Source organism: Actinia tenebrosa, unplaced genomic scaffold (assembly GCF_029948245.1).
Source record: "Actinia tenebrosa isolate PJP-AT-01 unplaced genomic scaffold, QUT_ActTen_1.0 PGA_scaffold9__36_contigs__length_13948895, whole genome shotgun sequence".
NCBI lineage: Eukaryota > Metazoa > Cnidaria > Anthozoa > Actiniaria > Actiniidae > Actinia > Actinia tenebrosa.
Window position 1 is genome coordinate 7718568 of NW_028292586.1, and position 25041 is coordinate 7743608.

Sequence of the window (25041 nt, forward strand, 5' to 3'; positions counted from 1 at the left end):
CACGGCTGAAACAATGCGCTAACAAATCAGTTCCGATTATAACGATCTCACGGGAATATTCGGGTTAGTTCGCGTATTGTTTAGCCATGTGCTCATTAGCGCTAAATCTTCATTAACCTACGATCTCTTTAGAAATTAGTTTAGTTTTGTTGGATACGCGGGTGCCACAGACGCTTAAATCTGGGTTGTCCTTAAATATCATTTTAATATTTTAGCTTAGTTTATGACTTGTTTACGATATTTTCTGTTTACCATTTCGGAAATTCTAACTAAGTTATTCCCGTACCAAATTGAGTTAAAGTTTGATTTCTTTTCATAAGATGGTAAACAAAGAGTTAGTCTTTTTAGGAGTATGTACGTCTTTAGGTACTTCATTACCAAGTGGTAAGAAAACTAAGATTTCTCACTGCATAGTTACCAACTAGGCTAAGTAAGGGGGGTGCACGACATACTGGTTGTTAAGATAAAACTGAGCTAGACTGGCAGCTGTCCTTCAAGATCCTTGGACTATAAAAGGAGAGTTACCACGCTAGTTTGGTGTGTTAGTCGGGAACCCGAATGCTACAACAACTTGGTACGCGTGTGGAGTGTAACCAAAATAGTGAGTTCATTTAGAAGTGTGATATCCTATATTTAATTTGATCAACTCAATACAACTATACTAGTTCAGTATGGCTGAGAATTTAAGTTGCAGTAGGAAAGGGACCAAAAAACGAAAACTGTCTGATAAAGAAACTGCCAAAACTGATTCACTTGACGAATACTCAGAATATGTTGAGGTAACAGTCCCTTTACTGAATATTAATCAGATTCCGGAAATCACAACGCCTGAAATACAAGATGAAGCGAACACCACCGAAGAGTGTTCTGACTCTCACGCGACGAGCGAACCAACACAAAATGAAATTGATCAATTTTGGGACGAAGTGTATGACTTAGCCTTGCATGAACAACAAGTAGAAGCACAGCAGAACTGCAACACTTTAGAAGAAAATATTCATGCCAATTACAACGATCAAGAACAAGATGAAGATCAGTTTGAAGAGATAGCCGAGATGTTGACATTATCTGAGGACTCCCTAGTGAATTCTGAGACATTCGGAGACGATGAAAACGAAAGCTATTTTTATGAAAATGAAATGGAGAACAAGGGTAAAGAAGAAAAAGAAAAAAATGACCAACAACCACTTTACCCGGGAGCTTCAATAAAAATCGGTGCTGTCATGGTTCTGCTCTCACTTTATGCAGTGAAATTTAACTTGCCAGCAGATGCAATTAGTCGACTTCTACTCATACTCAATCTATTGCTGCCATGTGGACATGTATTACCAACAACTTTGAACAGATTCAAGAAATATTTTTCAAACTTAAAGCACCCTCTCATTCTACATTATTATTGTTCGTTTTGCCTTGCCACAGTAGAAGCGAAAAGTAAAACGTGCTCTAATACTGCGTGTTTAAAGGATCTAACAGTGAGAGGAACCAAATCATATTTTGTTGAACTTCCGCTGGTGGAACAACTGCAAACCTTTTTTAAAAGACCTTCTTTCTACAGTGACATTCAATACAGGTTTCATCGTAAAAAACTTAACCGTGACAACATTGAGGACATTTACAATGGAAAGCTATATAAAGAAGCATTTGAGAAAGGCATCTTGTCGTCTCCTGACAACATATCGTTTCTTCTTAATACAGATGGAGTTCCAGTTTTCAAGTCTTCCAAAGTTTCAATTTGGCCTCTCTACCTAGTCATTAATGAGCTTCCATACCAAAAGCGAATGGCCAAAGAGAACATGATTTTTGCTGGGTTGTGGTTTGGGGAGAAAAAGCCGGCGATGTTCACTTTTCTCAAACCACACCTTCTTGCACTCAAAACTTTGGAAAGAGGTGTTGAATTTGCTTCTCCAGAGAGGGGAACGTTTAATTGTAAAGCCATTCTCCTTGTTACCACCAGTGATCTTCCTGCACGTTGCCTTCTCTGTAACAGCATGCAGTACAATGGAGAATGTGGTTGTTGGAAATGTTTGCAGCCTGGAAAGACATTCGCAACAAGTGCTAGAGGACACACTTGGATATATCCGTATCAGGAAAATGACCCCTCGGGACCAATACGAACATTAGAAAATATTAAAAAGGATGCTGAAAGAGCGCTTGAACAACTGAAACAAGGGGTTAAAAGGTACATGGTTAACGGGGTAAAAGGACCATCATGGTTAAGTATTCTTGACAATTTTGATGTTGTAAGGGGTACAGCTATTGATTATATGCATGGGGTTTTACTTGGGGTACAGAAGCACTTACTGACCATGTGGTTTAGCTCAAGTTTATCGGGTCAAAAATTCAGCATTTCCAAACTAGTTGGTAAAGTAGATAAACGACTGGAGCACATTACACCAACTACGAACATTAAGAGACTGCCACGATCAATATCGCAACATCTCAAATATTGGAAGGCGAGTGAACTTCTTTCCTTTTTGTTATTTTATGGTCTTCCCACATTGTATGGCATTTTGCCTGACTCTTATTTTACACATTACACGTTATTTGTTCACGCTATCTATCTACTTTTGAAAGATTCCATTTCAGAAGAGAATTTAAAAGAAGCTAATAATGCATTACAAAATTTTTGTAAAACATTTTCTAAATTGTATGGGGAGCGTTACTGTTCTATGAACGTACACCAACTTTTACATTTGACTGCAAATGTTAAAGACCTGGGACCCCTTTACACACACAGTTGTTTCCCTTTTGAGGATAAAAATGGATTCATACTAAAACTGATTCATGGAACACAGTTTATTGACAGCCAGATCATATCTGCTGTTTGTCTGACGCAAAAACTTCCGGAGTTAAAAGAGTCATGCATACCGGTAGGGAGTGAAATAGAGACAGTTTGTTATGAGTTGATTTATCCCCCTAAACGTAAACAAAGAGTTGAAATTAAGAATGGGATTTATGCGATAGGATCTTCTTATTTAAAAGAATTGAACGCCAGGGAATTTACTGCCTTAGAAGAATGGCTTGGGTCTTTTCCGTTAATTAAAAAGGTCAAGGCCTTCAATAGATTAGAAATTTGCGGTGTTGGTGAAATTTATGGCTTAGCATATAAAAGTTTACAGAGGCGAAATGCTGCAACTGTAAAATGTTTTTTAGGAGGTTCGACCAAATTTGCACAAGTGGCATATTTCATACAGCATGATGATCACACTCTTGCTGTCGCACATCCTATCGCGTGTATGAACTACAATCCAAATGTACATATTACATCTGTCAACCCCTGTGACTTTGATGAGGTCATGATGTTTGACATCACGAACATTAAGGCTTGCTGTATCTATATTTCTGTAGTTGACTGTAATCCAGTTAAAGCATATATATGTGAATTCCCAAACAGTAGCATTGTAACTGAATAAGACATACGTTGGGTAATAGGTGGAGATCTGATTATATCAAAATACTAACGAAAAATATGAGGAAAGTTATATTGTTGTAATTAGAAACCATAAATAAAACAGATAATTAATTGCAGGACGTGACTTCAGTTATTCGTTTTTCAGAAACCCCACGATATAAATTTTCGTCCTCCACTCGGACTGATTTATAATTAATAGTGGTACTCTAACTTACCAAGCGATCGGACGTATTATATTCAAATCGAGCCGCGCCTCTGAATCTGAATTTTAGGTTAAGATAAAGCAAATTATGTCGGGCCTGATTGTGGGCCATAAAATGGCCAGATAAAGTCTTCAGGTTTTAGGCGATCCTTGGAAAGTTATTCCGTTGTGACCTCTGGCGCTTCACACAAAATTAAAGCCTGATTCGGACCCATAAACAAGCCAGACAAATGTATGGCTCTTCAAGGTGGACCAAACATTTACTCTGTTTGGCTGTGTCTCGCTCTAATCATGGCTATTAAAGCTAAGTATGGCTAGAATCACGCTTGATTCTCGCTCTGTTCAGCCTCAAAGTTTCGTACGGGTTGCTTTATATTTTATCTGACTTGGTTCTAAAGACTAGTTAATTCATAGTGCAAGACTTATTGTTCCTGTTTGAGTGCACATCATCAATTACTATGGAATTTGCATGAAATTGTGCTATTTAGTATTACTAAAGTTTCACGGTTATATTGTGCAAACAATATAACCCTGAAACTTTAGTAATACTAAATAGCACAATTTCATGCAAATTCCATTGTTATCTATTGTTCAATTAGCACTATTTTGTACTATTTACTAATTAGTGTTTCACGGATTGTTTGCACTCTATTGTCTTTATACTATCCACTATTTTGTACAAAATTCGTATTTAAACAATTCTTTGGCATTGTTCCACAAATATATGGTATGCACTCTGTCTTGATACCACTAATTATTAGGATTAGGAGCAAGCCCCAATAATGGTGTTCCATTAAACACCATAATTCGAGCTCCAAACATTCAAGAAATTATAAAAAGGACCGGAAGAAGGTATTAAGAAATAAATTATGGAGGTAACACGAATTGTATCAGAGTGACCATCTTTAATGTAAGGGTTGTGTTCCGTAAGTGTTGATCAAGATGATGGCTAAAAATATATTATTACAACGTCCTTACTAAAACAAAAATCTATTTTTTTAGGGAGAAAAATCCATGCATTTTTTTATAGCAAAAGCTTGTGTAAAAAAACAAAGATTAAATTAAAGTTATTGGCATATTGGTTGCAGCCATCTATCCCAAAAAAACTTGATCTGTCGTTGTAAAGCATCTCACACCCATTCCCATGAAATTGCTGCCTTGGACATTAACTGGCCACATTTTTTTAAGAAAATACATGCAAGTTAACATTGATCTGTTAAATTATTTTTGAATGGAATAAAATAGTATTTCTAATATTAATTAAATTAAATAGTTAATAGCTTATAATACTATTCATGAACTTCTAGAAAAGAAATCCTAGTTATAATATAGTTAATAATGGTCCTTAATCACATGATGCCATGTTTATTCCAATGAGAATAAAAATATTGTTTAGGCCTGCATAACCTCATCCTGAAGTGCTTGAATACAAAGCCATGTGGGATAATCTATAAAAAATATTATTCCAATTCAACATGGCTGCCATATGATGAAGGTCCATATTCTGTGCATGTACCAACATGCCTTTTAAGTTTGCAGATTTCACTGTTTCTTAAAATAGATTTTAAGATTGTAAAAACAGGATTTTTATTCGACATGTAATAAAGGACTTATTGTCTACACAATAATTATGCTAGATACTTGCAGAATAGTCTGTTTTAACCAAATAAATAAATAAGAAAAATATATTATGTTTCTGTCTGACATGCTGTGATCAAGTAAGAGTTTTGTCAAATGTTTCAGCTATGAATTATTTTAAAGATAATTTTTAACATAGGAAACAAATCATGGACCAGGGCACAGTGGTATGAAGTATGAATAGCACTGACGGATAAATCTCATCCAGTGGATTAATAAACAGCATCGACTTATCCACTTAATAAGGATTTATCTGTTGGATACCACTATCTGCCCTATATTACGTACAACCGGGTCCAGTATTGGCAATACTTCTAATACACATGAAAATGGAGGCCGAGTGGCATATTTCTTTCTTACCCTCTGCTTACCCTATATGCCATATTATCATCAGCAACTAGTTCAAGGTCACTTCTATTGATGAAGTCCTGTAGCCAAGACATCTGGTCCAGAGACATTAAAAAATAGTCACACCTGATTGGCTGAATTCTGTTTTGACCAACACTTTTACAAAAAACAGGCAATCAGATTTCTTCATTGTGACTGTTAGTTTTAATTACTGCTATTGCCCTTGGAGAATTGAGGTTTGGAGGTTTGGATGCCAAAACATTGACAAAACTTTCATCTTGACACTAGCTGTACTATATCAACATCACATTTAGTGTATATAAATGTCATGTACGAATTTGTTTTATGTATTTATTAGAACCATTCCAGCAAATCAGACTGATTCTAAATAAAATCTAAATCTAAAACAACAAAAACTTAAATAAAAGTAAAGAATAAGTAACTTTATGATTTCACACTTCACACACCACTCAATCACTCAAATAATTTAGACAAAATAATATTTTAAAAGACCATAGGATACTTAAATGAAACTGGAACTCTACATTATGCAGGTTTAGGATGTTCATACGAGGTGAATTACCCACTGATAAGAAAATACTTCAAGTCTCTAAGGACCTGTTTGATGGCCAGAATAGGTTTTTAACTTAATATCTACCCCTTACATACTGTCTATCCTTAAGCCAGTCTATGTAGCTAAGTAGCTTTCGAATAAATGTTTTTGAAATAAGTATCTTATAGAGCTGTACAAAAGGTGAGAAATTTTAGGAACATTTACACTATTTTCAGTGTTTTGATCTGTATGCAGGTCTGACTTTCTCCACTATCTATTTCTATAATTATGTGACCATACAATAATGCCAGTAGTGATCCCTACATCTAGATATTTGCATGCCTTTAACATTATGAGAAACTTGCCGTCTTTCGGCTCTTGGTTGGATATTAATTATCAGCTATGTTGATAAGTTTGGTTTTCACTTCCAGCACTAGCATAACATAAGACTGGCAGCTTAATTGCAACTTTTCAGGTATAAGATGCTATCATTAACCAATGAGCAAAACATAGGTAACATGTTTAAAATTGTTGCTATTGGTTATGCATGAGCTGCAATTGCAATAAAGCCCTGCATTACCATTTTTATACTCTGAACTTATCACCATGGCTACCCCAGGAAAATATTTTCATAAAGATTTGGTTTCTCAGCCTTGAGACATGTAAATGGCAGACCAGATATCATGAAATGGCTAACTAACAGCACAATACAATCACTAGTCAAACATGCTGCATATAATCAGCTTCACATGAAAGCATAGATAGTACTGTATCTGACTTATTTACTAAGCAGGCAATGCCTCACTCTAACCTGCTGGATGAATATTTGACCATTTTCTTTGATTTCATCATCCTTCATTCCTAGAAAAGGCTTAATTATACAACAAAATCAACTCTGTGCTTGATTCCATAACAAATAATGAAAGAAATCTCTGGGCCAGCCATTCTATTGATTCCTTGGGATGCAATTTAAGTGGGTTCACAAATAAGCTACTAAATAAACAATTTAAATAAAATGTAACTGTCAGAGTCAGTCAGTTTTGAAAAACACTACTACTCATAATAGGTTCTGCTCCTCACCTCTACTAATTAATTACTACAAAATGTAATAGACCATTTAACGGATCCCGTTACTCAACCTCAGCCTCGTCAGCGTGTAATATATTCTTTAGAAATTGCCTACAACCTGTGAAATTTTTAAGTGTTTCAATTGTTCGTTGATGTGTAAATTCCTTTCATTGCTGCGGACTGTAGTCAAATTCTAAAGAATAATTACATGCTGACGAGGCTGAGGTTGAGTAACGGGATCCGTGAAATGGCCTATTGATCTTGATAACTGTCCAAGTCTTCAAGAATGAATATCCTGTTTTAGTCAAATCCAACTAGTGATCTATCATCAATGCTGTATCCTGATTGGATGAGCTACTACTAGGCTATAAGATATAAGACTGCCTACTGGTAGCGAAAAATGCTGGTTTTGAAAAAGCAAAACATTAAAGTGCCTATCAACCCTGGCCAAAGCATGAATTATTAGAAAATATACATGTTTTTAAAACATATTCCGAAGAAGAAAAAAATGAATGACTTTTTTTTGCTTTGAAAAACGAGCAGATTAACTTCTGAAAAATCGCTAATTCACGCCCACTTCGATTTTCATACCGCGCTTGTAAAGGACTGGGTACTAAATGAATTCGTGACGTCGACGCGGTATCACACTGCTGCTGGCGCGTTGTTGTGCATACATGTTCTTGTTTATAGTGCGAGTTATACAAAGCTTTAAAAAATGCCAAATAGATGTGTTGCTGGCGGCTGTTCCAACTTTGCTAATGTGGAGAAAGGGATCGTACTCCATGGCATCCCTTTCTCAAACGATGAAAGGCCAGAGGCCAAGAAAAGAAGACGAAAATGGGTCGATTTCGTGAAGCAGAAGAGAGCTCAATGGGAACCCACCAGAAATTCGGCTTTGTGCTCTCTCCACTTCAAACCAGAGGATTTTCAAAGACTTTTCACTATACCAGATGCCCTGACAAATCGCCCAATCATTCCTCGACTGATAAGGGATGATATTGGTGTTTCGGTCTTTCCTAGCGTTCATGCGAAGTCCTTGACTTTGACAAGTGAGGTTACGGAGGCTCAGGCGAGCCGAAATCGAAGAATGGTAAGAGTCGATTTGCTTTTGACTCCCTATTGGTTTTCATCTTTTTTATAGATCACAATCCTGATTTTTTCTGTTAAAATAGCTCCGCGATTTGATAATTATATTTGCTTTCTCTAGTCCCTGAAAAACGCAAAAACGCGAATGGCATCACTCGAAGAGGAACGTCAGGATGGAGATACATGTAATAACGAGGTGGAACGCCTGGATGATGCGGACACAAACATCTTAGCCGAAGCTGAAGACGAAAGTGGAACAGATGAGCATCATTTATTAAATGTGTGTATTATGCTATGCCCCAAAAATGTAGTATTTATATTACATCTACCTTCTTGTTTCGGATTTTAACTTTTATCAACTTTTATGAAACCACTTTTATCACCAGACGCGAGATAGTTTTACTCAAACTGTGGAAGAGGCAAATGATGATGAATGCCAAAGTTGCGCCAAGCTTCAAAGTTGAAACCGGCAGCTCAGAAACCAGCTCATAACGGTGAGGTCTAAACTCAACAAGTGTAGAACGGAGAATAAATCAACCAAAAGAGCTATGAATAGCAGTCATGAAACAGGTACTACTATATATTTTTTTCTCTGCATTGTATATTAAATTCCTTCTTAAACTGTCATCTGTTATGTACAGCAACACCATCTTCACAAAAATTTGCAATTTTGAATCATGGGGTAGGGGTAGTGAGCATAAGCTGTGGTAGTGATGGTATAATTGTAATGATATTGTGGTGATCAGTGGTAGGGAGCATACTGGTAAGCTGTGATAGGGATATCATAATAATATTATAAGAATAAATTATTGTAATCATATAATTATAATTATATATAAACCTATTTATACTTCAGAAACAGCACCTCCCATTCCTCTAGAAAATGATGTCAATGATGCTGGTGATGATGATTACGATGATGATTCTGATGACACCATGGAAGAAGAGCCAGAGTTATCAGAAATTGATGATATGGATATGGATATGGAGTCTGAAACAGATACAGAAACTGAAGATGAACATGACCAGGAAGAAGGGAGCAGGTAACCTTACATTTGAGATGGTAAACTAATAGTTGAAACTGAAAATATTAATTCATATTTATTCAATTATCATTTTCTTTCTATTTTTTTCTACAGAGTATATGTCAGAGATGACAACCTTAGAACACAACCCAAATCTTACTATGTATTCACTAATTTGAGAAAGTGAACTCAACCACCATAGTTTACTTGTCTTAGACTAATATCTCTAATACAAAGACTGCTGTGTAAGGTACTTCTAGGTAGGAAACACTAAAGCAGCTAATTGGATATTTTCCCTTCATTTTGATATAATTATTAGGTTATGTGGAAGATATCTACCAGTCCTTCCTTGTGGCACACCATAATGGCCAATTATCACCTGCTGTTGCCGAACTTAAGACCATGACTCCCAAGCCAATGAACAGCATGCTTGAGAAACAGAATAAGGAAGAGGCCATAAAAATCAGGGAACAAAGGGAAAAAAATGAAGGTTGTTGTCCCTCCAACAGCATCAGGTATATTTATTTGGCATTGAAAGCATAAAACATTAAATTACTAATTCAAAAACAAGCAATGCTAGAGCTATTCAACCTGCAGAAAACTAACATTTTGCCCCTTAACACTTTTTATTGCTTTTAGTTGAAGAGAAAGAAGCATCAAGGCCAACTAGAACCCCACTATGTTCAGCATGCAAGAAACCGATGAAGGGACATAAAATGGTGACTGATTGCCCAAGAAACCAGAGGAAAACAGCAGAAAATTAAAACAAACAAGGATTCTGGGAGACTTTTTTAAAAACTACTGTAGCTGCCTAATAATACACTCAGAATCTGAAGTTCTTACTGAAAGCCTGCACTTGGTGTTAGGATATAGCCTGAGTATCAGGCCCTAGGGAATAGGGCCTAAAACAAAGGCTAGTTTAAATATATCTATGCAGACATATGTTTGAAGTAAAGGAAAGAAATAACAAGAAGCCATTTTGTTGTGATAGCTTTTTTAATATTTCGGTTATCATCGATAACCATCATCAGAATGAATTCTGTTGCACTGGCATGACAAACTAAAATGCTTGAATGACACTGAATTAATTAAGCAGTGTAAATTGACAGGTGACTGTCTGAAACATTATAAAATGACTCTCTAAGAAATGGCTTCTAGTTATTCCTTTCTATTATGAACAAAACAGACTATTCCAAGCTAAAAGGTGCTTGCTGATCAGATATTATTAAATGTTGTTATTCATCAGTCATCAGTCTCCTCAACTTCAAATCCCTTGTATGCAGTGTCATTAAATGTTTCCCTGATCCTGTGATATGCACATGCTGGCAAAGGTATTCTTCTTCCCCCCAAGTAGCCATGAACAAGACGAGTGAATTCTCGATATGCAATACTACGCAGGAACCTAAAATGATAATAATATTTTTAAAGTGAGATTGGCTGAGATGGCGAAATATGCATAGGATCAATGAGACCAAAACCCTATAAATTTTATTACCTATCAGGCCCTCATGATTACAAGTTCCAGTTCAAGTTTATTATTCAATATTGTTTACAAATTACAAATTATTATATATCGAGAAGAGAGTCTAACAGCCAAAAGATAAAAAGTTTATAGATGAAAATGTTTGCTTTCTCTGGAATATATTTTGTTCGCAAAAGAAATGTCTATTTCCTTTATGAAGACTGATATTCATTACAAGAAAAGCATAATATATACTCACCCCTCCTCTGATCCAGTCTGACGATATCTAGTTTTATCTTTTCTTTTGTATTTGTCGGCCGCTAAACGTAAACTCCATTTGGATTGGCAAACTTGTTCGAAACCAGGATGAAGTGTAATGCACTTTGGAGTTTCCAAGCTTTCTTCTAGAACCATTTCGCTCGATAGTGATTCGACGCATTCTTCAATTTCCTTACAGCATTGAAATTCATTTGGGTTTTGAAGATACACGGTTTGACAATATCCGCACTGACACCTAATAAAAATAGATAGAATTAAGCTATAGGACCTTAATAAAAGTATTGAAATTGTGGAACTTTATCATACAATATTAGAACAGGACTTTTAGCTTATATTTATAAGCTTATATGATGATCAAACGCACTTACCACGAACTCACATCTTCTTCTTCATCGTATCGGCTCTGCAGTTTTCGTTCGAATTCTTTTTGAAGATCTTGCTGTTTGTCGTATTCATCAAGCCATTCCTGGTTAGCAATTGGCTCATCTGCATATGGCATGAAAGTGTCGCTATAATCAACTTCGGTGAGATCCTTCAGTTTGTTGATGTCGAAGCGTCTTGTTCACCTTCCACTTCCAACACGTATCCAGGCAAAAAATTAAACTCGGAATCATCAGAATCATAACTACATGAAGAATCGGTTTCGGAGTTTGACATTTTGCAGCTAAGCTTGATAAAAAAATTTTTTTTTATCGAAAAATATAGAGATTGCGTAGAGAAGTTTTAGTGAAGAGTACAGACGCGCGAATGTGTGATACCGGATCGACGTCACAAGACTTATTAGTGCCCAGTCCTCTTTTTGCTCGTTTTTGAGTTTGAAGACCGTGATTTTAGATGGGAATTTTAATCGAGAAAAAATTCAAAAGTGGATTTTTCCAACGAAAACTTCTTACTTGATAGGTAAATTTTAATAAAAAATGGAATTTGGCCAGGGTTGATAGGCACTTTAAATTAATTTCTATTCAAAACTTGTTTGCATAGACATATATTTGACCGACTAGTTGGATTTGACTAAAAGAATTAGTCCTCTCGCCCTCGTGGCCTATGATTCAATACCCCATTCGGGCTTGAGGACTAATTGCTAATTATTATAATACATAATTTATGTTGACACTTGAAATGGTCCACCAATAGGTATTAGTTGTACCTCATATGTTAAGTTCACCTCTTTCTAATAAACTACATATACAATCTGAAGAAAGTAAGTCTGGTTTGCAACAGTCATTATTTTCTGTTACTGCATCAGAACAAAAGACTTCCACTTGTTGCTCTTAGGATCATAAGTCTCCATGGTCTTGAGGAAAGCAGATCCATTAAACCCTCCAACTGCATAAATCTGACCTCCGACGACAGCCACACCAACATTATGCCGAGCTGTGTTCATACTTGCCACTGTAGTCCATGTATTGGTTTGTGGATTATAGCACTCCACACTATTCAGAAATGTGGTACCATCATAGCCCCCCACCACATACAGGCACCCATCCATAGCAGCAGCAGCAGCACCCCTGCGAGCAACCTTCATTGGGGCTGTAAACGTCCAAGTATCTTTTACAGGGTCGTAACATTCGACGGTGTTAAAGTAGCTCCAGCCATTATAGCCTCCTATAGCATACACCTTTCCATCTAGGGATGCAGCACAGAGGTTTTCTCGGCCACAGCTTAAAGATGCAATCTGCTGCCACTTGTCAGTAGATGGATCATACCTTTCAGCTGTTTTCAGGTTATGGGAACCAGAGTATCCTCCAATAGCATACAGCTTATCATCCAAGATTGCAGTACCCAGGCTGCTGCGGCAGTATCCCATTGGTGCTTTAATAGACCAGGTGTCTGAGGTTATGTCATAGCACTCCACAGTATTTAACTCATTGTGCCCATCTGAACCTCCAATGGCATAAATAATGTCACTAAGGGCACATAGCTTGAAGCGTCCACGGTTGGAATGAAGATGTGCAGCAGGCATCCATTCATTTGTCAGTGGGTCGTATACTTCAACAGTGTGTAAACAGTCACCTCTGTCATACCCCCCTACGGCAAACAACTTTCCAGACAGCTCAGCAGCACCAACACTACACCGACCTGTAAATGATAATGTCACAAGATTAACATTTTGCCTAATCAATATATCCCCGCAGTATGCTGCAATGCAGCTCAATTTAGAGAAATAATAGGTTTCCAATCCTCAGGAGATTGAAATTCTTTACTTTTTTCTTCCAAATAGAGCTGCTTTGACATCGCATACAAGGGATATTTTTAAACATGAAATCATGCTTACTATCCTTTTGCTTCCCTTCTCATTCATTTTCTTCATTTCTCATTATGTTATTTCCTTAAATTTGAGAAATTAATATAAAATTTTTAGTACACATCTCTTTTGTCTAAAGTTGTATAATAGATAGTGAACGTAATGCATCGTGGGGGTTGGTTACAAATAAGAGATGTTTCTTCCAAGCTCGACTAAAATGCATCATATTCATTCTGTTATGTATATAGTGAACATGATGTATTATGGTCAAGGTTGGATACTACCATGATGTCTATTTCCAAGCTATGCCAAAATGTATTTTCATTTTCTTTGGTCTATGCTATGCAACCTACGCAGCCTATGCAAAAGTGATGGAAACTCCAGACCACCACTGTCTCTCACCAATGCGACCCGGGTTCGATTCCCAACGAGCACGGTGTTGTATGTGAGTTGAGTTGTTTGTTGGTTCTCTCCTGTGCTTAAAGCGTTTTCAAGTTCTCCGGTTTTCCTCCCTCCTCAAAAATCAACTTCTAAATTCTAATTCGATTCTAGGAGATGTTCACGATAGGGCTTAAGTCAATATCTCCTTTCACACTCACTGATGCGAATAAATTAGTGATTAACAACAGTAACAAAACAGTGAAGCTCTCTCACCTCTGCTCATGGAAGCAATCAGTGTCCAGTCTTCATATCCAGATGACTCTGATGAAGTAGAATGGTGACTAGATATTGGCAGCTGTTGATGGATTGACAAGGCAGTCACCTTACCATTAACCAGGGCAAAACCAAAGAAATCACTTTCAGAACTGTGAATAGCAGACAACACCTTGAACTCTCCTGAAAATGGTGAGATCTTTCTTTTGCAAACATTGTTGTTATCAAGGATGATAATTCCCTCGTCATCACTCACATGTGTGTCCATCTTTGACAATTGTTCAGTAGAGGACTGCCGAATGTACTCCATCTGGGCATCTGTAGCAACAAACTTTTCCATATCGCCAAGGTCCTCGGCAGTACATTCTTTTAGGTCTCCTTCAGGCGTTATGTACATGATATGGGTCTGCTCTAGCATTACGCTAAGGTTGATGTCTTCCTACAAAACAGAATATGCAAATGATTATACTTAGAATTTTAAGTCTGTTTTCAAAGTCAAGCAAAAAAGCGTTGATTATGATGCTGATACATATCTGATAGATCAAAGTCAAAACAATTCATACAAATCATCGTTTCTTTACAAATTTAAAAAGTGACATAACAAGTAAATAGAGAGGTTAAGATTCTTGTTTATGGCAAACGTTAAACGTCAGTTGACCATTAAAAAATTCTTTAAAATTAGTGAAAAGGAATCGCAATGAGCTTCAAGTAGTAGATAAAAATAAGAATATGTGTCTTTGTCGGAAGGGTTTGCAAAAGGTTAAGTGAAATGTAGGGAAACGATGAAAACGTGGTCACGTTTGCCGTTTGCGGGAAGAAAAAAAACAGGAATCTTAATCTGCCTAATATATAGCATTTTTGATGTTAATCCTCCAAGGATTGGACAATGACAAATAACTTGAATATATTTTGCTAATATTTCATGAGAAATGAATTTGTTTCTATGTATGTACAGTGTATTCTCAAAATGTGCAAAATAATATATAAGGGAATTAATAGGACGCTAACATAAAGACCTATGATCATTAGAGAAAAGTCACTAATTTTAAAAAAAAGGAAGAAATGTCAACCAATAATCTGTCTACAATCTACTAACACAATTTATTTTCTGAGTACACTATTAAAAACTGTAATTAATAAGAATAAATAACATAGGAATCTAGATAACAATTTTCTAGTTTTTAGGTGAAATTTTTAGGTGAAAACTTTGGTTATGAATTTCATTTTAAAATTTTGCAAGGCTTAAATTCTTCACAGATTATCATTTTTTCCCTATGACATGTATTTTGACACTAAACAGCAGGAGCCAAGCGGAATTTTTATGACCCTAAAATTGCTTAGGATATTACAGATATAAGACAATGGAAACAAAAAACACCAGAGGAATATAGTGTATTGGTATTGGAACAGCACTGTTTTTGAAATTGGAATCAACACTTTGTCCATAATGGTTTTTATCGAAGGAAAAACAATGAAACCTTAATGTAGGTACTTAATGCATCATTAAAAATGTGTCATGATTACATTCTAAAATATGTCAATGCTAATAATTACTTAATGCTGTGGTAGAATAAACATCAAGAGATTCAGGGCTCAAAAAAACTGTTTTAGAGATTTAAAGGAAATTTTTCGAACATCTCAGACCAATATCAGATCCCAGGCTTTCAGGGTTGTCACAGCTGGAAACAATTTTTTTTTCAAATGGAGATTCAACTGATACAGAAATAGGTCATAAATCACATAAATATTTGAATAATAGTTGTCAAATTATGCAGGTTTATAATCATGGTTCAAGCTGTGAGCTAAAGGTAGTTTATAATTAGAATCTATTCAAATATAGATCCTAAAGATGAAAGAAAGACTTGTAAGATAAACTTGTATTCACAATACTCATCCTTGATGTTGTACAAGAGATTTTAAACTTCCTGTTAGATTTTTTTGAGAAATATATATGCTTCAATAATAAACATAGGCTTGATAGATATTTTCTTTGTATTTTTATCTGTTATTGCTATTGTTTCATTTGTATCAAACAACAATATAATGCTGCTTATAATCTTTTGACATTTCATCTCTTCTCTTTGGAATGATCGCAAGTCACCAATAAAGGAGTGAAATATACACAGATACACCATTGTGAAACTGCTGAAGTCTGCAATGTACTGAGATTATAATAATTATCATTATTATATTACTCGGGCCTTTTTCAAGAAAAATACACTTCTAGAAGCGCACAGGATCTCTAGTATGTTCTGAGCAGCAATTTTTAAAACTATTACTGCATTCTTCTTAACAAACGAAACAGCTTATTTCCTTGCTCCATTCAGTAATAAAGCCAAAGGAAGTGATGTAAGCACAAAAGAAGTGTGAGGAGAAGCACTGGCAGTAGGCGAGTGCTTCTCTTACTTCTTGAGTGCTTACGGCACTTCCTAAGTGCTTTATCATTGAACGGAGTGCAGAAAAAAGCTGTTTTATTTGTTTTATCATATAGTTACTAATATTATTTCGGTATTGAATTTATTTACGCAAAAAGAAAGACAGTTGCAGGATCTGGTGAATGGCGTCAGCATTGTGCTCTGTTCACTAATAAAGCGAAGATTTTGACCTATCAGCGCACGCATACCATCCTAACTATATAATAATAGTAGATAAATTAGTATAAAGTAGAAGTTACCACCAACACACATCACCACTCTTTCCTTATTTCTTTTGATTTATACTTAATCTTTATTTAAGAGTAATAGGGAATAAAAATTTAAATAATTAGTCTAGAAAACAATTTTGAAAGTTTCAAAATGTTTTTTTCAGCATCTCAGTTTGTCAGGAAGGTGCATTATGCCTTGCAGCAAATAAGACTCCAAGCCATGCAAAATGTAGAATGATCAGCAGATGTCAAAGACTTTATATGATGTACAATAGCTTCCATTTTCAAAGTGTTGAATTACACCTACTATAATCTGAAGCTGCATTATGAATTACGAAATCTTGCTCGAGCCTTTGGGGGTATTTTCGATATTTCATGCCTTGATGTCCATCCTACTCATTTAACTCTAAATATAGTGTGAAAGGTAATTTCTATGTTCTCACGTGGTAGGCTGTTCCAATCCCTAACAGAGGAGAATCGGAAGGTCTTTTCCCCAGATGCAGACTTCGCTCTTGGAATGTTTAGAATACAAGAGTCTCTTAAAGTTCTTGTATGCATTGCAGATCTTTTTGTTAATTTTCCTTGTAATTGCTTTGGACAACTGATGTTATTAATCATTTTAATTATCAGAATAAAACGCAGAAATCGCCTGCGATTGTGCAGGGTTAAGATGCCTAAGTTGTCTCGCAATACTTGAGAGCATGTTTTCCGGTTCTTATGCAAAATTATTCTTAAAGCTTGATTTTGCAAGTGAAATTTGTATTTAGCTATTAGTTTTGCAAGTATGACCAGAGTCCAAAAATGGAAGTACAGAAAAGTTTGAAACCACCTGCATCCAGTAACTTTTTTTCATTATTCGCCACAATTTTTTGCTAGTGGGTTTAAAAGTTCATTTTTTGCTACACAGTACCATACGTTTTACAGCACAAACAAATGTAAAATTTTGTAAAAAGATGCATTTCCTTGCCCCTACTAATTTTTGCACCAATGCACTTAAAACCACAATACTTGGTGTTGTTCCATGAGATGATTCGCAACTAAAGGTGAAAATATTATACAGCACATGATTGAAAGCTTGAATCAATGTAAATGAAATAGGAACAGCTGCACAGCTAAAGAAAAGTTCAGAAATATACATATTAGAGAGCAGTGTGGTGCATTTGATTCTGCATTATGCATAATCCAAAAGAGATTCACACTACCTTGCTTGAATAATACAAAAAAGCCCACAAAAAATTACAAAAAACAAAGGTATTTTATGTCTGAGCTATCACAGGTACCCCAGTAAAAAAAACTACTTTGAGATAAAATACGTATACTAATCCAAACATCAAATGAACTTGGCCTTCTTCAATCTCAAATTACACCCAGATTTTAGAGCTAGAGATGAGGCTATCAGTTCGACACACTCTAAAATAAGCGAACAATGATAATATGTCTAACTAAGTATAAATTCTTTTTTTTTTTTTTTTGTTTTTGTCGAGCAGCCCAAAATCAATCCATTTTTACCGCGATTTTTTTTCGCGGGAAAAAGCCAAACAGATTAATTAACGTGTTGAAATGGACATGACAGTATGTTGAAATATACAAAGTTAGCATTAAATTTTGCAATCCCAAGTGATTTTAAACTAAAGCAATTCGGAAAAGAGAAAGACTTTCAAGGAATTGTAAGGTAGAACAGTGTCAACGTTAACATAACAGGGAATGCAAGAAGGCAATGGATTCTTTTATATTAAAAGCAGACTTTTTCTTCGTTTGGTATTACGCCTCCACCGAATAGACTTCTAATTTTCCTCTTTTAAGATAGGAAATTTCATGACAATAAATTATGTTTACCGGTAAATTTATTGAGCCTTAGGAGTAGTGTTTCCGCGAGAGTTTTTCACTTTCCGAATCGTAAAGCATTTATAATATATGGACATCATCAAAAACACATACTTCAATTAATTATGGAAAATATAAAATGAAGAAATAAGACTATTCATCAAGAATTCATAATGTAACGTAAAATATTAAAAAATCAATGGTTAACAAACCTGAAGCTGTGAATGAATCCAAAGGACAGCTTTTTCGCATATATCTTTGGGATCCATGTTGTTTTTCGTGTCCCCTTGGCGGCCGGTCAGTTCGATTTGTAGATGGGGTAGACGAAGAAAATCTTGTTTGTGAAAGAGAGCCGCCGTGTTCTCAGCGAGGAATTTTTCTACGGCTGAACGTAACTGTGGAAAGAGGTCTGTAAACTTCCAAACACAAAGCCAGTTTTGTGGCAGGATGGATTCTATGATAAAAGCTTCCAAAACGCTTTCAAGTTCCGCCATGCCAAATTTGTGTGCAGCCACCATGACGGAGAAAATAGAATCTGGCGGGACATCGAGCTGAGAGGTGTAAGAAAAGTCGACCAGAGCCTCTACTGCTTCAGATTTAAGCCCATCTATTTCGAAGATACTGCAGTCTTTGTGATTTTGTAGACTGTCTTTTAGTTTAGGGAACGTGGAGCTTATGACCGCGCGGTGAACCGCTATTTCGACTTCTTCAACTTTAAGGAGGACATCACAAAAATTTCCCGACCTTCGCTGTTGGTTTAGCTCTCTAAGGACCATAGAAGGATGTTCATGTTGGAAGTAAGACAGCTTGGGCCAAGACTTCTCGACTACAGCTATTTCCATGGCTCTGAAAACCTAGGATTTAGATTTAAAACGTCTCATAACGTTTCCCTCAACACCCGGTTTGCTTATATATTCTGTATCCCTGACTCTTGCTGGACTGCATTCTACGGAGATATCCCGGCAAAAACTCCGATATCTCGATTCAAACAGACATATATTGAAAGAAAGCTTGTTTTTCAAAGTATTTACCTTCTACGAATGGCTAAAAAGCATAACAGAAACAGCGCCAAAGTTTGCGGGGACGACAAACCTTCGCTTCAAAAATTTAACGCCTAAAATAATCAAAACAAAGACGTAAGGTTAGCTGAAGTACATACGGAATATTTTTAGTAGAAAATCTCGAAAAATACTTACTAAATAGGCATTCGTTTGAAGAAAATGGTTCGAAAGACCCTCATATCTTCCTCCATGACAGCTACACGTGATAATAATTTCTTAGAACCGTGCGTGTGTTCTCTCATGCTCTATGGACGCTTTTGATTGGCTTATACTGTCATGCCATTGTCCACTCAGGGGAAAAGGTACTTTATTTGATGATCGGAACCTGGTCTCCCAGATAATCAGGTTATGACGTACCAGACTTTTCCTTGGGGCTCTCGACAGGAGTCTGATTTATTCATTACAAATGTCCTTTTTTCAATCATTACTAGCAGGTTGGCCAATCTTTGATTCAAGGGTGTTCTGGGGAATTAGAAACTGCGCATTACATAGTATGAAACTAACTATGAAATTAAAATTTTTGTAAGTAAAGTGATGAGCTACTATTCACTTGGTTTTACTTGATTAGATTTTCACCCGTTATTTCACAGATCACGTACCATTTTAAGGGGCTAGGGACGTAGGTCAGGTAATTATAAAAGAGTCAAATTTGAATAGTGGAATCACGTGCAGAAGAGTCCGAAAAATGTGGATAGTCAACGCTGAAAAAAATGTGTTGGCATCTTCGTTGTCATGGAAATTTCTTGAGACACCTTTGGTGTCCGTTCAACCCTGGAGAAGTGATTTTTGACCATTAGTTCTTTGAAGAATTATCAAGATATACTTGACAGCTACTATTACGTAAAAATCAACGTGATTAAACATAGCAAAATAAACAAACCGAAATAAGGCAAACATCAAAAGAAAATGGTAATTTCAAAAGCGAACGGTTCAGTTTGACACACTGACTTTGCTGATGATTACTACCATTGTACAGCGCAGCGCGCGATCACTAGTTCTATCATTCCTCGGCATTAATTATGCGTGTGTTGTTGACCTTTCATTTTAAAAAAACTTCTTGATGTCATTGTAGCATTGTGTTGGCAAGCTGTCAATGCGGATTTAGGGCTTTATTGTTAGATATAATTAATAAGTTTTGATTCAATTGGCTAGTATACTTTTCGAGGTATGAACCAAAGCCGTATAATGTTTTCTATCATTTGTAAAAAAAAAATTCTACGACCGTATCTGAGGCAAAATACTGACTTCATTGTAAATCCGTGACAAGCGCCAAAAATCATTTTGAAGACAGCTCAATGACAGAATTTATTCGAGACGTCCTACAAATTACGTAAATAGTTGATCTTTTTGAGTGGCTAGGTTAAAGTGCAGTGGTAAGGTAATGAAAAGTATTCTTTAGATGTTTGTCTTTGATTTGCAAAAGATTGTCTTGTCAAAGAGTATACCCGATGCTTAAAATCATTATTCTTTTAATAGTTAAAATTAAATTAAATTAAATTAAATTAAATTAAATTAAATTAAATTAAATTAAATTTCAAACAATATATTTATACACACCGGCTTGAATCTGCTTCAGATCCCTAGGGAACTGTCCCGCCCGGGGGAACTGTGCAATTTTAATAGCTTCGGCTTGTGTGCAAGCATCATGGGCAAAGTGCCGCTTTGATTCTTGATCTGTCGTTACTCGATCAATAAAAAAACATATAGCATCAAGATAGATGTGGCAGTGCGCCGTGTGGGATGGGATAAGGCTCGTAATTTACTCATTACGCATGTTCTTATATAGCATCAATCTGTCTTCAAATTCCTAGCTAGGGCTTTTATGACTTTCGTATTTTGCTCGGTGATTGATTTTTACACTAAAAAGATCAGAATAAGAAGATCATTAATATAATAGCACATTAATTCATCAGCAAAAAAAGTCGTGTTATTATAAAATCCACGTCAGTTCACTGCAATCTTTGTAGCCATGAAAACAGATTTTGATAAAGAGATTTTTCTCATATGAACTGACAGCTCACTCGTAACAAATCTGATAAAAGTCGAACGGCGGCCATCTTGGATCGCAAGACATTATGGGGCGTCAAGGGGTCGAATACTTCACACAGGCTCTCTTGGTTTGTTCGTAACCATGAAATTTTTAGGATTTTTCCGCGAAAGGATACTTTTCGAAAGACCTAAGGCATACAATAATTCTCAATTCATTGTTAAGAAATCACTGAAATGACAAGTACAGCGAAGGAGTTGATGGGCGAGTGTCAATCACGGAGAAACGCCGCACAGCGGTAATGAGGAAGGCGTTCCCGCCTTACTTCTCCTCTTTGCAGCCTTTTATATCTGCATGTCAAACCCCAAGAAAGAATGAGTGTAACGCATATAGGCATATTCACGATCTGTTCGATTCATCAAATCATGCTCTTTGCCTTATCTCAAATTATGTAATTCCAGTTTTTTTTTTTTTTTTTTTTTTTTTTTTTTTTTTTTTTTTTAGAAGGAAGGAAGCTTCTTTATTTTGCCACGGTAAAAACATCAGTCGATTGCCTAAAAATATTTAAAAGTAAAGATTTACGATTAAAAAGCTAGTTACTGTTTTACATGTTTGCCGTGGAGCCCTTAGTTACAACTTTTCTTACTGTACAAACTATCAATTTCCGTTTTAAATTTTCGTACTGACTTGACCTCTTTTATATTTAACGGTAGGTCATTCCACAATTTTGCCCCACTATAGCTGAATGATCGTTTTAGATATTCAGTGTGTGGCTTAGGTATTGACAGTTTATGATCATGATTTCGAAGGTTGTATTTAGTATGGTAGTCGGAGAAAAGGTTTTGTAAGTAAACTGGTGTACGTCCCTGCATCGTCTTAAACATTAGTAGGGCTTTTTGTTTTTTACGACGAACTGCAAGTGTATCCCAGTTTAATTGGTCAAGGAGATGGCTAGATCTTATGTCATAGTTAGATCTTGTGATAACTCTAGCCGCTCGATTTTGACGCTTTTGTAGTTGAACACATAGTTTATCACTTAATCCATCCCAAACTGCACTACAATAGTCCAGTTTGGGTAGAATTAAGGCTTCGTAGATTTGGATGGCACTATCGGTCGAAATAAATGGGCGAACACGTTTTAGAGCCCCTATACTTGAAGAGATTTTCTTCGAAATGTTGTTAACATGTTCTGACCAATTAAGGTTTTTATCGATAGTGACACCCAAAGATTTGGTGTGATCAACTTGTTTAACGCTAGCTCCATTAATCGCAATATTAATAGTGGAATCGCATTGCGCTGTGAACTTTTGGCGGGACCCAATAATCATAAATTCCGTTTTCGCTACATTCAAGCTTAGCTTATTTGCTAACAACCACTGATGTATATTAGTGAGTTCAGTGTTGATGCTTGGTTCCAAGTCTCCTACATTTTTACCATGAACGCTGATACTGGTATCATCAGCAAACATTCTTGTTATGGCTTGCGCCAAACAATTTGGTAAGTCATTAATATACAGGAGAAATAAAAGTGGGCCTAAATTACTGCCTTGTGGTACACCGCAGCTCAGCAGTACAAGGCTCAGACAGACTTCCGTTAACACTGCACAGCTGAGACCTCGTCAGTAAATAAGAACGGAACCACTTGAGTGAGCCTTCATCTACACCATAATTCGATAGTTTGGACAAAAGAATTTCATGATCTATGGTGTCGAAGGCTTTTTGGAGGTCTATGAAGATTACTCCGTTAAGTAGTCCCTTGTCTATATTAACTGACCATTCGTTCGTTGCTTCGAGCAACGCGGTGACAGTGCTGTGCAGGGAGCGAAAGCCTGACTGGCATTCCGTCAATAACTGGTTTTCATTCAAATAATCGTATAGTTGATCATAAACGATCTTCTCAAATATCTTTGAAGCAGTGGGAATGACCGAGATTGGGCGATAATTGTTTAGGTCAGTTTTCTCCCCTTTTTTAAATATAGGCGTTACTTTCGCTATTTTCCACTCCCTAGGAAAAATGCCCATTTTAATAGATTGTCGAAAAATCACAGTGAGAGATGGTCCCACTATAGAGGCGGACATTTTTAGCAATTTGTTGGGTATGTTATCTAAGCCTGCAGCTTTCTTTTCCTTTATACTTCCTAACAAGTCGCAAACAGTTTGCTCACTTCTTGATGTCCCGAGTTGAACTTTTCATCCTCACTTGCCCTTATGTCATTTACGCAACTGACTGACGCACTCAGATAAGGGATCACCAATGGCATTGCCTTACGAAAGTTATGACGGCGTTTCACTTAAGGGGATTATAGCTTTTAAAATGCCGATAATAGTGCCTAAATTGTTGAATGGTGCCGCGCAAACATAAATACGAAGGTAGTGCCACCTTGAATACTCGTTAAGACAAGACGCATTGTGTTAGAAAAAGGGTGGAGCGCGATGAGAATAGAATGTAAGCACACGGCATAACAAAGCACACAATAGCGCACAATATCAGAGGATGCAAAGCCGAAAAAACGGAGAAGCGACGCTGTATTTATATGCGCAATGAAACAGACTCGATGCACGATGCACGCCGCATTCATGTCAAAGGACGTTGCGCAATGCAATCAATGCAAATGAGGTAAATTAAGGCAAAGACAATATGATGGAAACGGTACTTTTTAAGCATAGGTGCACAGTTGAGTCAGACTCAGTGTAAGCTAGATTATAACAAGGCGTTTTACTGTTCCCGCGCGTGTGCAAAGCCAATAGATATGAGAACAGCTTCATGATTGCAGGCGCACTGAATTACGATATAAATTTAATCAATTTTATTAAGTTTAGATATTATTCATTATAGATTAAGTAATTCACAGTATAGTAAATCGTAATTTTCGTATTAATGCAATTCAGCCTTTGACTGCATAAGTAGATTTTTAATAATATCTATCTAAAGGATAATGCGCGCAACATCCTCAAATCATGATATCAAAGTGTACGCCTCCAGGCAACTAAAGAAAAGGACTGACAGAGAGACGCTACAAAATAAACTACAAAAAGAGGCGGTGCTCAACGACATTAGTCTCGATACAAGCATGGGTGGCGTAGCGGTGAGAGCACTCGCTTCTCACCAATGCGACCCGGGTTCGAGTCCCGACGAGCTCGGTGTTGTATGTTAGTTAAGTTGTTTGTTGGCTCTCTCCTGTGCCTCGAGGGTTTTCCGGGTTCTCCTGCTTTATTTCCTCCCTCCGCAAAAATCAACTTCTGAATTCCAATTGGAATCCAGTGGAAGATGAATCCACTGTTAATCCCATTATTATTATTATTTATAGCATTGCATACACCTATTTCAAAAGACATTGTCGATTATTGGAGATCTGAATCTGATCTGAAATCTGACGGGGCGAGTAACCCGAACAACGTTAGGGTGCAAATAATAATAACCGTGAAACTTTAGCAATACTAAATAGTTTAAAAAGGATTAACTGTTTGCACTCTAACGTAGTTTCCTCTTAAAAAGAATTTTAATGCATTATACTTTAGCTAGAAAACATAAAAACACAAACATTTTGTTTAG

The 25041-nt window shown here is 36.4% G+C and overlaps 5 protein-coding genes across 7 annotated transcripts in view; 2 read left to right on the top strand and 3 right to left on the bottom strand.

Annotated features, from left to right (window-relative positions):
• The window catches only part of LOC148904676 (uncharacterized), a 3535-nt gene extending 3524 nt beyond the window's left edge, over positions 1–11 (bottom strand). The window contains exon 1 of the mRNA XM_089024466.1: positions 1–11. This exon is cut by the window's left edge and continues 497 nt beyond it. The gene's annotated coding sequence lies outside the window, so the exon portion shown is untranslated.
• Positions 12–613: 602 nt separating this feature from the next.
• Positions 614–3986, top strand: LOC148904677 (uncharacterized). The gene has a single exon (XM_089025248.1). It carries the CDS (start codon positions 672–674, stop codon positions 3411–3413), a length of 2742 nt encoding a protein of 913 aa, XP_088881374.1. The 5' UTR covers positions 614–671; the 3' UTR covers positions 3414–3986.
• A 3950-nt stretch (positions 3987–7936) lies between these two features.
• On the top strand, positions 7937–10577 carry LOC148904678 (uncharacterized). 3 transcript variants are annotated; one of them, XM_089025251.1, is made up of 6 exons: positions 7937–8311; positions 8429–8587; positions 8694–8877; positions 9164–9370; positions 9652–9847; positions 9972–10577. In XM_089025251.1, exons 1-3 carry the CDS (start codon positions 7937–7939, stop codon positions 8769–8771), a joined length of 612 nt encoding a protein of 203 aa, XP_088881377.1. In that variant the 3' UTR covers positions 8772–8877; positions 9164–9370; positions 9652–9847; positions 9972–10577. The 3 variants fall into 3 exon arrangements, with proteins under 3 accessions (XP_088881377.1, XP_088881376.1, XP_088881378.1); XM_089025250.1 differs by having other exon boundaries at positions 9164–9847; XM_089025252.1 differs by lacking the exons at positions 7937–8311; positions 8429–8587 and having other exon boundaries at positions 8736–8877; positions 9164–9350.
• On the bottom strand, positions 9394–11781 carry LOC148904679 (uncharacterized). The gene is made up of 3 exons (XM_089025249.1): positions 11442–11781; positions 11054–11308; positions 9394–10734 (listed from the first exon to the last, which is right to left on the bottom strand). The coding sequence occupies exons 1-3, from the start codon at positions 11570–11572 to the stop codon at positions 10575–10577; spliced, it is 546 nt and encodes a 181-aa protein (XP_088881375.1). The 5' UTR covers positions 11573–11781; the 3' UTR covers positions 9394–10574.
• A 261-nt stretch (positions 11782–12042) lies between these two features.
• Positions 12043–19746, bottom strand: LOC116294549 (influenza virus NS1A-binding protein). The gene is made up of 5 exons (XM_031702173.2): positions 19637–19746; positions 19472–19554; positions 18653–19294; positions 13973–14411; positions 12043–13152 (listed from the first exon to the last, which is right to left on the bottom strand). Exons 3-5 carry the CDS (start codon positions 19280–19282, stop codon positions 12308–12310), a joined length of 1914 nt encoding a protein of 637 aa, XP_031558033.2. The 5' UTR covers positions 19283–19294; positions 19472–19554; positions 19637–19746; the 3' UTR covers positions 12043–12307.
• Positions 19747–25041: the final 5295 nt, after the last annotated feature.

Excerpts from the sequence above, each read along its gene's own strand:
- LOC148904677 (XM_089025248.1), top strand. The coding sequence starts at position 672 with ATGGCTGAGAATTTAAGTTGCAGTAGGAAAGGGACCAAAAAACGAAAA.
- LOC148904678 (XM_089025250.1), top strand. The coding sequence starts at position 7,937 with ATGCCAAATAGATGTGTTGCTGGCGGCTGTTCCAACTTTGCTAATGTG. Across the intron at positions 8,312-8,428 it reads CGAGCCGAAATCGAAGAATG|TCCCTGAAAAACGCAAAAAC; the intron begins GTAAGAGTCGAT and ends TGCTTTCTCTAG. Across the intron at positions 8,588-8,693 it reads ATGAGCATCATTTATTAAAT|ACGCGAGATAGTTTTACTCA; the intron begins GTGTGTATTATG and ends TTTTATCACCAG.
- LOC148904679 (XM_089025249.1), bottom strand. The coding sequence starts at position 11,572 with ATGCCATATGCAGATGAGCCAATTGCTAACCAGGAATGGCTTGATGAA. Across the intron at positions 11,309-11,441 it reads GAAGAAGATGTGAGTTCGTG|GTGTCAGTGCGGATATTGTC; the intron begins GTAAGTGCGTTT and ends TATTTTTATTAG. Across the intron at positions 10,735-11,053 it reads CAGACTGGATCAGAGGAGGG|GTTCCTGCGTAGTATTGCAT; the intron begins GTGAGTATATAT and ends TTATCATTTTAG.
- LOC116294549 (XM_031702173.2), bottom strand. The coding sequence starts at position 19,282 with ATGGAAATAGCTGTAGTCGAGAAGTCTTGGCCCAAGCTGTCTTACTTC. Across the intron at positions 14,412-18,652 it reads GGATTCATTCACAGCTTCAG|GAAGACATCAACCTTAGCGT; the intron begins GTTTGTTAACCA and ends TCTGTTTTGTAG. Across the intron at positions 13,153-13,972 it reads GATTGCTTCCATGAGCAGAG|GTCGGTGTAGTGTTGGTGCT; the intron begins GTGAGAGAGCTT and ends TATCATTTACAG.